The sequence below is a fragment of the Ambystoma mexicanum genome, chromosome 1q, assembly GCF_040938575.1.
Source record: "Ambystoma mexicanum isolate Mex_15411 chromosome 1q, UKY_AmexF1_1, whole genome shotgun sequence".
NCBI classification, from domain to species: Eukaryota; Metazoa; Chordata; class Amphibia; order Caudata; family Ambystomatidae; genus Ambystoma; species Ambystoma mexicanum.
This window is the reverse complement of record NC_090922.1, coordinates 235187049-235202717: the sequence shown is the minus strand read 5'-3', so window position 1 is coordinate 235202717 and position 15669 is coordinate 235187049. Positions and strand designations below refer to the sequence as shown.

At 46.1% G+C, this 15669-nt stretch overlaps 1 protein-coding gene across 4 annotated transcripts in view; it reads left to right on the top strand.

Annotated features, from left to right (window-relative positions):
- The window catches only part of CNOT3 (CCR4-NOT transcription complex subunit 3), a 1293124-nt gene that overhangs the window by 1189673 nt on the left and 87782 nt on the right, over positions 1 to 15669 (top strand). For all 4 annotated transcript variants that reach the window (XM_069637964.1, XM_069637947.1, XM_069637956.1 and 1 more), the window contains exon 17: positions 585 to 717. In XM_069637964.1, the coding sequence (XP_069494065.1) occupies positions 585 to 717 (133 nt within the window). The remainder of the gene's footprint in view (positions 1 to 584; positions 718 to 15669) is intronic.

The window sequence follows — 15669 nt, the reverse complement described above, 5'->3', positions numbered from 1 at the left end:
ACTTGCATGAAATGGCAATCTGTGCAGGGGATGACCATTGAGATATGGGGACCAGGCAAACCACATATCTAATGATGCCATGCTACCTGGAGACCAGCAAGAGGTGGGAGTAAATCCCCAAGGTGTGCAAAAAAGGAGGAAAAAAGAATACTGCTCACAACACTTGGAACTGTGTGTACATTGATTTAAAATCTGTTGAATTAGTCGAAGCATGAAGTTGTTTGAGTAGTGGGGGAGGGATATTAAGCTGCAAGTTGTGGTATTTCTAGGACTTTTTTTGTTAACGTTTATGCTTCCCTTTGTGGCCACATGCTCAAATAAATAACAAAATGCCAATAAAAATATGTTATACAACTAAAATGGTTGCTGCTGATCTTAGGGTTGTTGATACACAAAATGGTTGGTTTGTCTTATTTTCGACCATTTGGAACCATTTTCCATCATGGCAAAATGTTGAATAGGCACTTCTAGTCTGCTCAGATTACTCTAGTTCTCCTATTTTAAGTGGAGAGGTTCAGATCTGTGGAGTTTTACTGTGTTAATGCAAACAAAGGACTTAAGTCTCATTTTGGCTTCCTTTATAGACAGTACCTGCCACGCAACCCTTGTCCAACACCACCTTATCACCACCAGATGCCCCCTCCTCACTCAGACACAGTGGAGTTTTATCAGCGGCTTTCAACAGAAACACTTTTCTTTATCTTCTATTATCTGGAGGTATGGTTTAACACACATGTTGTCCCTCACTTACTTTGGTGTGAGTTGATGTGTGAGTTGACTGTTACATAAGTGAATGGCATGGTTCTGACAATGCTCACAGTTTGATAGTGTAAATATTAATCTGTCTTGATGATTTGTTGAAAGAATAACCATTAGCAAATGACTCAAATGAAAGGGAAAATCTGTGAAAATTGTACATCACTTACCTCCCTCTCGTGGCAGTTTTAATTAAGCAAAGAAGTATGCCTCTTTCTTTTGTCATCACAATGAACTGTTATTTTAATTTTTATTTTTGCCTTTAAAATCCATGTTTGCAAATACCACAAAAGTATTATACAAAAGAAGCAAAGGATCACCTCTGGTATTCAGACTGTTTTCGAAATGCGCTAATTCCTCTCTACCTTGGAGACCCCCAGCACTTTTGCTGGACTCTAGGAATTTTTAACCTGGAGAGAGTGAGACCGTTTTTCCCACTCTCATGTAGTTTACTGTGATTTAAACAATGTTTGTTTTTGTTTTTGGAGTCTGAGAAACTATAGGCATCATCTTTTTACATTGTGACACACAGCACCTTCAGTGCAGTGGCACAGGGAAATCTTCTAGATTTCCCAAAGGTTTAAATACCTTCTCTTGGTAAAACTACTATTTCTAAGAACAGTGAAGTGAAATTTACTTTACTTACAATTTGTAACTTTCTAGACCTAGCACACACTAACCACAGGGTGCTGGAGGGGTTACTTAGTATCCCCTTTGTCTAGTTTCTCCTGTAACATTTTGTTACTCTTTCTACAGTTAATGGCGGGTGGCAGTGGTTTACTTTTTACCTCCATGTGTTTTTACACACGTTCGCAGCTGCAGTAAGGCACCATATGTGCCCATTTTGTCAAAATGGCCCGGTCTTCTTTTTTTGCCATTTCTTGCTGGGAAGGTCCTTCTTGAGATTTACTCTGTGTGCTAAACGAGGTTTTGCCCCTTTGTTCGCTTTGTCTTTGGCGGGATTCACAAGTGAAGCCCGCCTCTGGCTCCAGTATGTCTGGAAGGGACAGGAAGTGAGGGAGGTGCCCGAAACTCCCTGTGCTTAATCCCCTCAGTTACAGGAATGCACCCAAAGGTGATTGGTCGGCTGGCTGTCCGGCAAGGACAGCCACCCTGCTGTGTGATTGACAGCGAGGCTGGAATTAATGGAAACGTCCTGCATAAAAGGCAAGGCTTTTTGGCTTGAAAGGCAGAGTAGACCAATGGACGAAGGAATCCGAAGAACAACTTGGAAGAGACACCTATTGCAACTCCTGGACCCTTGGTTTGCCCGGTGAAGCCCTGCTGCTGTGCTGAAGCTCTGAATTCGCCTCGACTAGAGAAGCTCTGCAAGTACGACTTCTCCCCTGGAGTTGGTGGGACCCTTCAACTCTAAAGTGAACTCGTTTGGACATCCTCTCGAAGCTGGCTGTGCTGCTACTGGAACCGAAGTGCCAGGGAGAGGAACACCAAACAGAGTGCATCACTTTGAAGTCAGACCCGAGCTTGTGGAAGATCCTCCGGACTTCCAGTAAGCAGGACTGCCCGAGCCACCTCAACAGAGTGCTGAACCCCAGATGCAAGGAAAGTCCAGAGTGGTATTCGAGAGTCCGGTGCTATTTGTCGAGACGCAAGGAGCGAAACCGCGAAGTGCAGCTGAATTGAACTTTGTCCTTTGCTGTCGCTGACCGCCCAGTAGTGTTGTAGGAGTTCCAAGAAGTCCTCCCTTTTGTCCCCACGACTGAGGCCCAGGAACAACGGGCTCTACAGAGCCACACAGGAACAGAAGCCAGCTGGAACCATTTCTTATCTTGTAGCCTTACTTGATCTCAGTTGAGACTTGTATTAGTTGCTCCTGTAGAGTTGCTTGCATCTAATACCCCGCACAAGCCTCCAAGCTTGTGATCCTAAGTTGATGCTACTTTTTCTACAAAGACTTCTAAAACATTGTGCAGGACTTTTACTTACCTGCAAGAAGGGCTTCACCTCACTTAGACCTTTGCCCAATTGACATTGGCTGGCCTGGCTCCCTGAATAACTGTTCTCTCCTCTGCTTGTGTCTTACCTTAATTTACTTTGCATTGGGGGGTTCAAAAGTACTTACCTTCTTTAGAATATTTGTGTGATCTCTTGTCTTCTTCTGAAACCTCTTTACTTTAACGCTCATCTCAGTGTTGCGCTAAATGTACCAGTGATATATTAATGTCCACAGTGTCCTAGCTATTTATGTCACCTGAGGGTGTAGGAAGTGTCTGTGTACCATCCCAAATGGGTACTTGCTGATTTAGAGAAACTAAATGTGTATTTTTAAAGTGTATTTGTGTTACTATTTTATTGCCCCTTCTGAAGAAGGCTTTTCCAAACTGACTGTTACATAAATTAATAATTGTTTAATCAAGAAACTTTGACTGTAAGTGTTTATTTGGATACTTGTCACTGTGAATCTCTGGACAAACACCCCACTGCTCACATTGACCCCTTTGAGATAACCTGGCAGCTCAGCCACACTACCAACCTGTGTAGGACAGACTTGCACCAAAGGATGGGTTCCTATTGCCAGGAGGTCAAGGTTGTTATAGTGCACCCAAAGGGTACTGCTCCAAATCTTGCCCAGCACAGACCCTCAAAACAAACATGCGTCATGAGTTGCGACGCTGACACAAAATAGATTCCTTCCCTACTACTAGCCTACAAAAATTCTCTTCCTGATCGAGCCTCTGCACTGGACTCTTCCAAATCCTGGTACTTAACTCTAATCTCCTCCCTTCACAATAAACCCACAAACATTCTTCTACCCAACCATCTTTGCTCATACCTCCCAAGCCAATATCCATCGCTTCCTCCCTTTCTGGGAATTACTTTGCTCACTACTTTTGCTCTAAAATCTCTAAAATGTGACTCACAGACAGCCCTCCTGTCTCTCAACCTTCCTTGAGACCTCTAGCTCTCTCCCCTACTTCTCCTATTGAATTGGCACCCATTCTTCGCGATGCCAATCCATTTTGCACTCTCAACCATTTTGCTCCCTAAATGGTCAAATACTATGTGTGAATAGCTTGCCCTTATTTCTGTGGGCTCTTTAATATCTCTCCCCCGTTGGACTTGTACCTGCCTCATTCAACTCTGCAACTGTCTTAGCCCCTATTAAAGAAAACTTTGCTCGCCCAAACATCCACTCAGTTTCTCTTTCCCCATTATTCAGAAGTCCTTGGATGGTTGGTCTTCGACCGGATCACTAAGTTTTTTTGAGGATAATGGCCTTAAAGATGCACTTCATTCGACAGCATTGGATCTTTCATGGATTCACATGCTCTTTGAATATTCCCAGCCAGTCTGAGAATCCTCTAACATTAAAGCAGGTTACATTTAAATTTTAATAGAGCACTAAAGTGACAAGCAGTTTTAGTCATTTTGGGTCATACTGTCCAAAGCCAATTAGGCTGGTGGACATCTTCAGATTTTTTTACTGCACGTTAAGTGTTGGAAGTCCTCGATTTCTCTCTTCGACAACTTCAAACATTTGTGTCTAATTTTGATTGTTTTTTTTCCCCATCAAATCTTCTGCTTTGGTGCTGCATCGCACCAAACCGGAATGTAATCTAAAGAGCATGCAATTTAGAGAACGCCTACTTCAAGGATCTCCATGAACAGTGTCTCTAATATCTATATGCGGACCACAACTTGAAAAACGGTACCATCTGCCAATCATTCTTATCCAAAACCTGCAAGGACCACCACAGCAGGATAGTGGCTTGGTTGGATAAAGGTGCTGGGGCCTCTGACTCAGCCTCTGTCCGTAGTTATGCTTCTGCGAGGCACAGCAGACCCCTGGAGTGCACACCCTCTTCAGAGGTTTAGGTCCCTCCTTCTTTTTTCGCCATTACTAGCGTGATTGTGATTTGTCAGTCTTTCTTCTATCATTCTGGGAGGGGGCAGTCTGTGTCTGTTTTGCCTTTGGTGGGAACACTTGGGTATTCCTGCCTAGGCTCCTGAGAATCTGGGCAGGCAGGAAGTGGGGGAGGAGTTTTCCACCCCATGTGCTTTGTCTGCCAGAGTGCCTGAATAGGTCCAGCTCCCACCGGGGGTCTGGCTGTCCTGATTGTGCAGCCAAACGCCACTTTCTGTAAAATGCTGAGAGAGATTGCAGAGGAGTGTGTGCTGGAACCGCATTAAAGGTGAGGCTTCTGGAGTGGAAAGCAAGTCGACCACTGGAAGCTGAAGAAGATGGCCAGAGACGCCTGCAGACACTTTGCAACACTGTGAAGTGACCACTGCTGTACTGACCCTGTTTTCTGTGTGACAGAAGAGCTCCGAAGCGGACTACTTCCCTTTTGGCTGGTGGGAACAACCAGTCCCAAGGCAAACTTTGAAACAAGCCTCCTGAAGTACTAGGAGTTTCCAGAGCTGCTGAACCGCAATACCAGGAGACCTGCTGCCCATTTTGTGTGCATCATTGTGGAAGGATCTGGATCCTTCCAAATCTTTGCTGAATCTTTGACACTTCAGATATCCAATCCAACTTGCCCAGACCCCCTCATCAGATCTGATCCATCTTGCCCAGACCCCCTCCTCAGAGCGTGGAACTGCAGGAAGCAGAGAAGATTGACCGGGCGATCTGAGTCCTTTGTTGGTGCTGCAGAAAAGGTGCCAAAACTGCAGAGAGAACCAAGAAGTTGCTGAAAGTCGTGCTACAGGTCCTTCCTCGAGACTGCTGCTAAGAGATCCCATCCCGTCCATTATCCTGCCTTCAGTCATCAGACCAAGGAATACGGAAGTAGAGTCCAGAGCTGCAACATCGCGTGGCATCCAGCACAAATCTTTTCTTCTAACCTAAGGTACTGTGGGGAAAAATGTATTGCTTACCTGATTCCAAGAAGTCGTTCCAGAGCATTGGAGTGCACGTATAGATGTCCACGGCAACCCCCTCTTACCTCGGACCGAAGCCACTGATCAAGTCTCTTTCTCGAGTCTGTTTTTAGGTCTCCCTTGTTAGTTTATTTGCTGCTTCAATAACACTAGAGACTGGGAGAAATCCAGAGGAACTCTTCATAATTCGCTTTGTATCTAGACTTGAAGCCCTTGCCGAACTGCCTTTAACTAGGGTTGGGTTTTGGGACTTAAAGGACTTAATATGCGAAGAAACCCTCTCTAGAACCTTTAACCTGGCTCATGTTACACTAACCAACCATTGTCCTCCCTTTAAGTGATTTTACTGTATGTGTTTGCAGAGTAAATGCATTACTGTGTAAACCGCTGAAAACCGCATGAGTGCTCAATAACTGATGATCTCCCTTTCTAACGTTGCTACAAATGTAACTGCGAACAAACACAAAAGTGATAGTGCCCTTTCAAGTGTATTATGAAGTATTCCTAAGTGTTCTATTATAAACGTCTATAGTATTTAAAGTGAATCTGGTGTAAATATAATAAATATAGACTTTTATATAACTTGTAAGTGCTTCTTTGCTGTGCCTGTCTAACTAGATTCAGTGTACTTACCTACAGCTCACATCTTCCTCTTAAGATGAGCATGGCTGCTCCACCAAGGGCCCGAGTTGGTACAAACTGATACTAAGAGTTGCAAAGAAATGATTATTACCAAAACATTTCCGTTTTCCAGTTAAAACATATTTCAATTAATTGCTTTTCTCTTTCAGATTCCTCATCTGATAGATATCCTCATTCAGCTCTGCTGCTGGGAAACTTTTCTTGATGGGGCGAAGTGGATTGATTTCGCTGTCGATCCGTCTTACTCAGTGCTCAATCGTTGACGTGACGTCGGGAGTCGTATAAATACCACGTCAGTAAGCCCCATGCTTTAGTTCCTTTTTTTCATGCGCTTGCAGGCTGCATCGAGAACGCGACTTGGAGTCTTCACTTGACATTTTTCACACAAAAAAATGTGTTCTTCAGAAAACCTCGACCGCAATGTCTACTCACCGGTTTTCAGGCTTCAAATATGCACTGATTGCCAGTCCAAAATGTCAGTGACAGCCCCACACGACATTTGTCTGTGGTGTTGGATGCGAGTCATGAAACCGAGGCTTGTGCGTCATGCTCGAAAATGCAGTCGAAATCCGTACGTGAGAGAGCTGCAAAACTTGTTTGGGCCGACCGCCTTCTAAATGGCTGGTCTGTCACTCATCCGGTCTTCCGAGGCTGAGATGGAGGAGCCCACCTCCAAAAAGGGAAATGAAAAGCATCGCTGAAAAACTAAGAAGCGATCGCACTCAAGAAGCCTTTCTTTTTTGTCTTCCTCGCGAAAGAAGTAGCAGCGTCACAGTCATCAATAAGTCTAGCCCTCGGCTGGGCAGACTACTTGGGAAGAGTGAGAAAGTTTCAAGATCAAAATGCTTGAAATGTTTAGGAGTCAAGCTGCTGTAGGTGTGGTTCTGACACGCCTTACCTCTCCCACCCCATACCAGCATGCTTTGGCAGCAAAAGCGGCGCTCTGTGCTCCCGAGCTAGCTATTCCATCGACGCCGTTGGGCTCAACGCTGACAAAGATACATTAAACGCCATCATATGGCTGACGTTCATGATATCCATTTGTCATCGTAGCCTACCTCTGCACCGTCAAGGTCTGGATTCTTCGATTCCATGCTTTCGATTTTCGGCGTCGATCAGACCGATTACCAAGAGGACGTTGATTCTATCTATTCTGATACCGGTGGTGTCAATTTCTTCGACAACCAAGCCAATTTGTTGGTTCTAGCCCAGGGGTTAAAAGATAAGTAAGTGGCCTGAATACGTTTCCAGACCTTGAGCTCCAGCAGGCTCAGCCCTGCACACATACTCATGCAAAATTCAGAGCTCTGGTTGCAAGGTAGACACCCTTGGATTGAAATCTTCTTCTGTACCCCTTCAATGATATGACTCGGACATTCTGGACGAAGGTCCTGCAGTTGAACATAATATGCCATTTAACTCTGCTATAGCAGACCGCTTAGCCCCCTTATGGCAACATCCTTGCACGTTTCCCCCCACTTCACAGCCCCCCCATACTCCCCTCCCACCCTCCTCCCCCTCCCCAACCACCACCTAAAATCCAATTCTATGGGGAAGTATAGCCCGGCAAGAGGAGACCCTTCTTTCCTCACTACACACCCTTCTCCAGAAGGGCTTTTCATGCAAGCTGCCACAATTACCAACAGACCTGCAGCGTCCTCATCCAATCTGCCCCCGGATAGGAAGAAAAAAGGTTGGATGCAACGGCCAAGCAGGTTTTTACTTCTGACTGCATGTTGCTCAAAGCCACCAATATAGCCAGTGGATTTGCAAAATAGTAATTGCTTGTGGAAATCTGTGGAGCATGCAGCAGAGTACGTCCCCGAAATGTGCAATGCGCAACAGATTTTTACAGTTGGTGGAGTATTGGAAGGAGGTAGCCAAACAGTTGTTGCAGACTGACTGGACGTGGCAGACTGCATTGGCTGTGCAATGCGGTCAGCAGTAATCATGAGGAGACAGACCTATCTAAAAACCTCTGGCTTCTCCCCAAATGTTCAGAACAGGTTACTGGACATGCCTTTTGAGGGAGATTTGCTTTTGGGCCAAAAGGCTAATGACTCTTTGGAAAATTGTAAAGAGTCTTAGCATTGCCGCTAAATCGCTGGTCATAGCTGCGCCGCTGGCCAAGCCTGCCTTCCTCTTTCCTCAATAGACAGAGGCTACAGACGGTATGTGCCGTATGGCAGGAAGGCACAGCTCCTGTACACCAGGCAGATGCAGAGGTGTTTCTTGCGTCCCGGAAGGGGCAGAGGGGCTTCTAGAGGCCAGCAAACAGCAGTGGGGGTGGCTCTGCTGTCTAAGCTGGTGTGATTTCCCTTCCAACGACTTAACGGTTGGTGGGCGATTGGCAGGAGATTGGCCCCAGTGGCAGGGGATTACCTCAGATGCCTGCAGTTGATTCGGTGGATTTATTGTCTGCCCTTTTCAAACCACCGGACAGACTCACACCACCTCAAATCCAACCGGGACAGGATCTCCAGGAAGAACTGAGAACCCTGTTGTCGAATGGTGCCGTGGAAGAGGTGCCTCCTGAACAGAGAGTATCGGACTGGTCTTCCCGGTATTTCCTGGTGCCCAAGAAAGGAGGATGTCTGCGTCCCATTCTGGACCTCAGATCTCTGAACAAGTTCCTGAGGAAAGACAAATTCAGGGTGGTGACGTTGAGAGAAATTCTCCACGCTCTCGAGCTACAGGACTGGCTGGTGTCAAAAGATCTGTAGGACGCTTATTTCGTTGTGCCAATATATCACAAGCACAGGATGTTCCTAAGGTTCCTCATAGGGGACGAGCACTATCAGTTCAAGGTGCTTCCCTTTGGGTTGACTTCCGCTCTGAGGGTCCTTCACCAAGCTCATGGCGGTAGTTGCAGCTCACCTCAGGAGATCAGGTAAGGAAATATATAGACCCCGGGATGACTGGCTGATCCTGGGGAAGTCTTGTCTCATCTAGAGGACACTGCCTACTACTGAACAGGCTGGGCTTCTCCTTGAACTTGAAGTCTTTTGTGACGCCAATCCAAAGGATCCAGTTCATCCGAGCAGTCCTAGACACTCTGTTAGGGAAGGCTTTCCCTCCCGAAGAGACAGCCGACAACATAGCACAATTGGTACATTTATTCTGGAACTATGCGACCTTACCAGCAGCTTCCTTCCTCTGCCTCGTAGGTCTCATGGCCACCTGTATTTTTCTAGTGCCAGAGACCAGACTGCGCATGAGATCGCTTCAGTGGCTTCTAATGGACCAATGGTCTCCGCACCTCGGAGCGGTCATGGTTCCACTCAAACTGTCCAACCAAGTGGTCCGCAACCTCGCCTGGTGGGACAACCACAGCAATCTTATGGTGGGGGAACCCTTCTGCGTCTCTGAAGGTTTGGGGCACTCACGACGAGGACCTGCAGATGATTGGTCTTTGTTCAGCGACTGAAGCCAGGTGGTGCAACAGGCTGGAGTTGCGGGCCATCAGGTTAGCCCCGAGGGTCTTCGCCTCGTCTCTCAAGGGGAAGCGCGTCGTAATTCTAACTGACAACACAGTGGCCATGCACTACCTGAACAAGCAAGGTGGCGTGCACTGCCGTCCCCTCTGCACAGAGACTATGCAGCTATGTTTCTGATTACTGGAGAACAGGATCTCGGTCTCAGCAATTCATCTGGCGGGGACAGAGCTTACCTTGGTGAGCAGGCAGAGCACGGTCTCACACAAGTGACAAGTGTGCCAGTAAGTCCTAGAGGAGGTCTTCTCTCTCTCTGGGGTACCCAGATAGTGTATCTGAGTCCAACACCAGGTGCGGACAGTTTTGCTCGAGGGAATTCCCAGCGAACGGTGCACGGGGGGACACGTTTCTGTTGGACTGGAACATCCTTCTCCACTACACGTCTCCCCCATCTCCCACCTCCCCCCCCCCCCCGATTCCCATCATTCCATGGGTTCTCTGAAGGTTGAAGAGATTTTGAGCAACCATGATCTTAATCGCCCCGCACTGGGCGAGGAGAATGTGGTATTCAGATCTCTTGGATCTGTCCATTTGTTTCCTCGGCATCCGGATCTTCACCCAACCATGGATTCCCTCAACCTTCATGTGTGGCTCTTGAGAGGATGAGGTGCGATGACTGGGACCTCGCTGAAGAGGTACTTGATGTGTTGCTGGCTGCACATAGATCATCTACAAGATCTCTGTACGTATGTGTGTGCAGGTGGAGAGGATTTGAGGCACGGTGCTGGAGCGCGAGATTGGCCCCATCTCTTGCCCCACCACTACAATGATGTAGTTACTTCTGTCACTGGCCTCAGTTGGCCTTCAGGTTACCACAGTCAAAGGATATTTGGCGTCCTTGTCTGTGTTCAAAAAGTCCCCGGATCAGGGTGCTTTCTTCAGAATTCCAGTCATGGCCCAATTCCTGAAAGGCCTTCTCAATACATTTCTGCCAATCCCTCTTTGTTGTCCCGGATTGGGATCTTATTCTGGTTTTGGCATACTTGATGGCGGCTACATTCGAGCCCATGCATTCATGTCCTTTCTCAGTCCACTGATATACCTTTGTTTTACCCTCCACTACATGCTTCGAAAGAGGAAGAGCGGTTCCACCGTCTTGATCCCAAAAGAGCCTTAAACTGCTTTGTCGCTCGAACATCTGAGTTTCGGAACACCAATCAGTTATTTGTGGCCCATTCTTTGTCCTATGAGGGTTTGGCTGTGACAAAGCAAACCCTATCTCGTTGCATTATTCTGTGCATAACTGAATGTTTTCAGTCAGTGTGCATGGAGCTTCCTCCCGGCATCAGGACACACTCAATGAGAGAGGTTTCGGCTTCTACAGCACTACAGAGAAATTTCTGTTAGGGACATGTGCGGCCACATGGTCGTCCTTGCACATTGTTAGGCAGGATTTGGTGCAGTACCCTTTGTTGGGGAGAATTCTCAAAAATGTGCTCATTCCCTTCACCTTGGAGATCCCCAGCTACTTTGGTTTTTGAGAACTTGATTGTTTTACCTGGAGAGTGTGACCCTTTTTCCCACTCATGTATTTTGATATGTGTTTTACCGCTGTGTTTTCTTGGTTATTGAGTCTAACCAACTCCATAGGCATCATCTTTTGCAAGTGTGTCACACAGCACCCTCAGAGCAGTGACAAAGGAAAGCCCTTGAGGCTTTCCCAAGGTTTAACTACCTTCTCTAGGATAAACTACTGTTTCACTGAGTAAGTAAAGTAAAATTGACTTTACTAGTCTTTTAAATTCCTAGACCTAGCACACCCTATCTTACAATAGAGTGCTGGAGGGGTTACTTGGGGTTACCCTGTGTCTAGATACTCATATAGTCCCTTAGGTAAAACAGGTCCCGGTATTCTTTTTTCACCATGTCAAATGTTTTATAACTGACAGATAAATAAATTAATAAGTATTTATCAAAGAAACCTTGCATGTAAGAGTTTAGTTGAACACCTGTGATTGTAGACCTCTGTGTAACAACATTACTGCTCACGTTCCCCTCTTGAGATAAGCCTGGCTGCTCAGCTCCGCTACCAAAACTGTCTAGTACAGACTTGTACCAAAGGTTGGTTTGCTTACACCTGTAGTCATAGTTGTGTGTAGTGGTCCCAGAGAGTACTGCATACAAACTTTGCCTAACACCCTTTGAGTGCGCTACAACAACCTTGAACTCCTGGCAATAAGAACCCAACCTTTGGTAGAAGTCTGTACTACACAGGTTGGTATTGTGGTTGATCAGCCAGGCTTATCTCAAGCGGTCTCTATGGGAGCAGTAGGGTGGTTACACAGAGATTCACAGAGACTCACAGAGACAAGTATCCAAATAAACACTTACACTCAAGGTTTCTTGATTAAACAATTATTAATTTAACAGTCAGTTTGAACAAGCCTTCTTCAAAAGGGGCAATATAATAGTAACAGACAAATACCCTCCAAAATACACTTAGTGTCTCTAAATCAGTAAGTACCCATTTGGGATGGCACACAGACACTTCCTACACCCTCAGGTGACTTAAATAGTTGGGACACTGTGGACATTAATATATCACTGGTACATTTAGAGCAGTATTGAGCAGGGTGTCAAAGTAAAGAGGTTTTTAGAATAAGACTAGAGATCATGCAAATATTCTTAAGCAGGTAAGTACTTTCTAACCCCCTAATGCAAAGTAAGTTAACCCTTTTCTGGAAGGAAGGTAAAAAAAAAAGAGGGGAGAAGTCATTCAGGGAGCCAGGCCAGCCAATGTCAAATGGGCAAAAGTCTAGTTGAGCTGAAGCACTTCTTGCAGGTAAGTAAGTCTTACACAATGTTTTAGAAGCCTTTGTAGAAAAAGTGGATCAAAGTAGGGCCGCAACCTGGGAGGCTTGTGAGGTGTAGAAGATGCAAGCAACTCTACAGGAGCAACCAAGACAGGTCTCAACTGAGAACAAGTAAGGCTACAAAACAAAGATGTTAAGTTCTTAGACTTAACCTTTGGTTAGAAGAAATGGTTCCAACTGGCTTCCGTTCTGTGTGGCTCTGCATATCCTTTTGTTCCTGTGCCTCAGTCGTGGTGACAAGAGGAAGGACTTCTGGGGGCTCATGCAACAGAACAGAATTTAGTGGCACTTCAGCGTTTCAACTTCTCACGTCTGACAGCAAATGGCAAGACTGCGCTTCTCAGATACCACTTAAGACTTTCCTTGCTTCTGGGGTCCAGCACTTTGTTGAGGTGGCTCAGGCTTGGTCAGTCCTACATCACGGAAGTCTGGAGGATCTTCCTAGCGCTCGGGTCTGACTTAATAGCGATCCACTCAATTTGGTGTTCCTCTACCTGGCACTTCGGTTCCAGTGGCAGTGGAAGTACAGCCAGCTTCGAGAGGATGTCCAAACGGATTTCACTTTGGAGTTGATTGGTCCCACCAACTCAAGAGGCAAAGTCATCCTTGCAGGGCTTCTCTACGAGGCGAATTTGGAGCTTCAGCACAGCAGCAGGGCTTCACCGGGCAAACAATGGTCCAGGAGTTGCAGCAAGCGTCTCTTCCAAGTTCTTCTTCCGATTCCTTCGTCCATTGTTCGACTCTGCCTTCCAAGTGAAAAAGCCTTGCCTTTTATGCAGGTTTCTCCCATTCATTCCAGCCTAGTTGTCGATCAGAGTAGGGTGGTGGTCCTTGCCGGACAGCCAGTCGGCCAATGACCTTTGGGTGCATTCCTGTAATCAAGGGGATTAAGCACAGGGAGTTCCGGGTACTTCCGTCACTTCCTGCCCCTGCCAGACTTACTGGAGCCAGAGGCGGGCTTCACTCGTGAATCCCGCCAAAGACAAAATGAACAAAGGGACCAAACCTGGTTTGGTGCGTAGAGTAAATCTCAAGAAGGACCTTTCCAGCAAGAAATGGCGGAAAAAGACAACCAGGGCCACTTTGACCAAATGGGCACCCATGGGTGCTTTACTGCAGCTGCGAACGCAGCCTGCTGTAAAAACTCCCAATGGTAGTTAAACGTAAACCACTGCCACCAGCCATTAATTGTAGAAAGGGTAACAACATTGTTACATAAGAAACTAGACAAAGGGGATACTAAGTAACCCCTCCAGCACCCTATTGTAAGATAGTGTGTGCTGGGTCTAGTAAGTTACAATTGTAAGTACAGCCAATTTCACTTTACTTCCCTTGGAAACAGTAGTTTTATCCAAGAGAAGGTATTTATACCTTTGGGAAATCTGAAAGACTTTACTGTGCCACTGCACTGAAGGTGCTTTGTGTCACAATGTAAAAAGATGATGCCTATGGAGTTTGTCAGACTCCAAAACCAAAAGAGAAACTGAGTTTAATCACAGTAAAATACATGAGAGAGTGGGAGAAAGGTCTCACTCTCTCCAGGTTGAAAATTAAAAGGTCCTAGAGTCCAGCAAAGGTTCTGGGGGTAGAGAGGAATTAGCACATTTCTGAGAATTCTCCCTAACACACACATTTACCAAACATTCTCTTGATGTTGCAGGTGGGGCCGATGCACGGTTTGGTATAGCAGTACTTCAAAATATAACTTTCTGCCCTCCTCCATGTCCTAACTGCTTGGGGAGTCTATCAGATGAGGAATCTGTAGGAGAAAAGCAATCTATTGAAGTAGAAATTAATTACTGTAATATTTCTATGGATTCTTCTGCCACAGATTCCTCATCGCCCCGTTCATCCATCCACGCTCAGAAAGTTCTATACTTCTGTCCAAGTGAGAAGACGTTTGATAGTGGCTCTAAGGTGACCGCTTCTATTGTTCTAAGCGATTGTTTAAAAAAAAAAAAGAAAAATTACATCTGTATTCTGTGGGGTCTCCCTGTTGGGATATTCCTAGTGTTACCTTTTTCATAGGCTGGTTAGCCTTCCCTCCCATTGTTTTCCTCTGCAGCGTTCAGGTACGGGGTCGGGGGATGAGGGAACTGAAGCATGGGGCATAGTGACGTGGTATTTATACGACACCTGACGGTGTGTCCGCAGCCGACGATCGAGCACTGAGCAAGACTGATCGACGGATGTATACGAATTCTTCGAACTACAATTGTTCGAATCACAATTGACCTTTGCACAATTGACCGAATTGTGAAGGTCAATTGTTACATATCTGCGGGGGAACCCCCGCAACCCCCATATATATATATATATATATATATATATATATATATATATATATATATATAATTCAATTGTGCAAAGGTCAATTCGGACCCTTGACTTTCGATCAATTGGGTCATTCGAACAATTTGGGTAATACCCGATCAACGGCCCGGGCGAGGTCAACCAAGCCCCCTGTTGAGAAAAGTTTCTGAGCAGCAGAGCTCGATGAGGATATCTATTCGATGAGGAATCTGGGGGAGAAGAATCCATAGAAAGATCATTACGGTAAGTAATTGCCCCTTTTACACTCCTTTTGAAAAACAAATACTCCCATTGGGAATTGGACTTACATTTTTACTTCCTAAAAAATAATTTTACTCCCAACTTTAATAAATGTGGAGTAAATCTTTGGACATCCTTGTTCCCCCCCCCCCCCCCCCCCCTGTCATGAGAATCCATCTGAAGCCTACCTCAAAGTGCAACTCTAGGGAGTGCAACCTTCTCCCAAGGGCTGGAGCCCCATCCACTCAGCAGCTGCAGGAGCAGCTCTTGCATACCTTCAACAAGCCGCGTCAAGCTGCAGGAGCAGCTAGAATCTAACTGCGCCGTTGCCAACCCAACAGTCCGCAGACACCATCAAGCACGCAAGTCTCCTGAAATGGGCTAGTTTACTGAGAGACCCTTTCCCCATCTACTGCAGCCAACCTGCTGCATCGTGTGGCACCTGAACTGTGTTCCACAAGTGAGTTCGCAAAGGCTGCCCTAAGATGGCCACTGCCATACCGAGGTACGACTCTGATTCACATTCGATTGCCTAGCAACCTCTGATGATTTCATAGGTCAGTAGG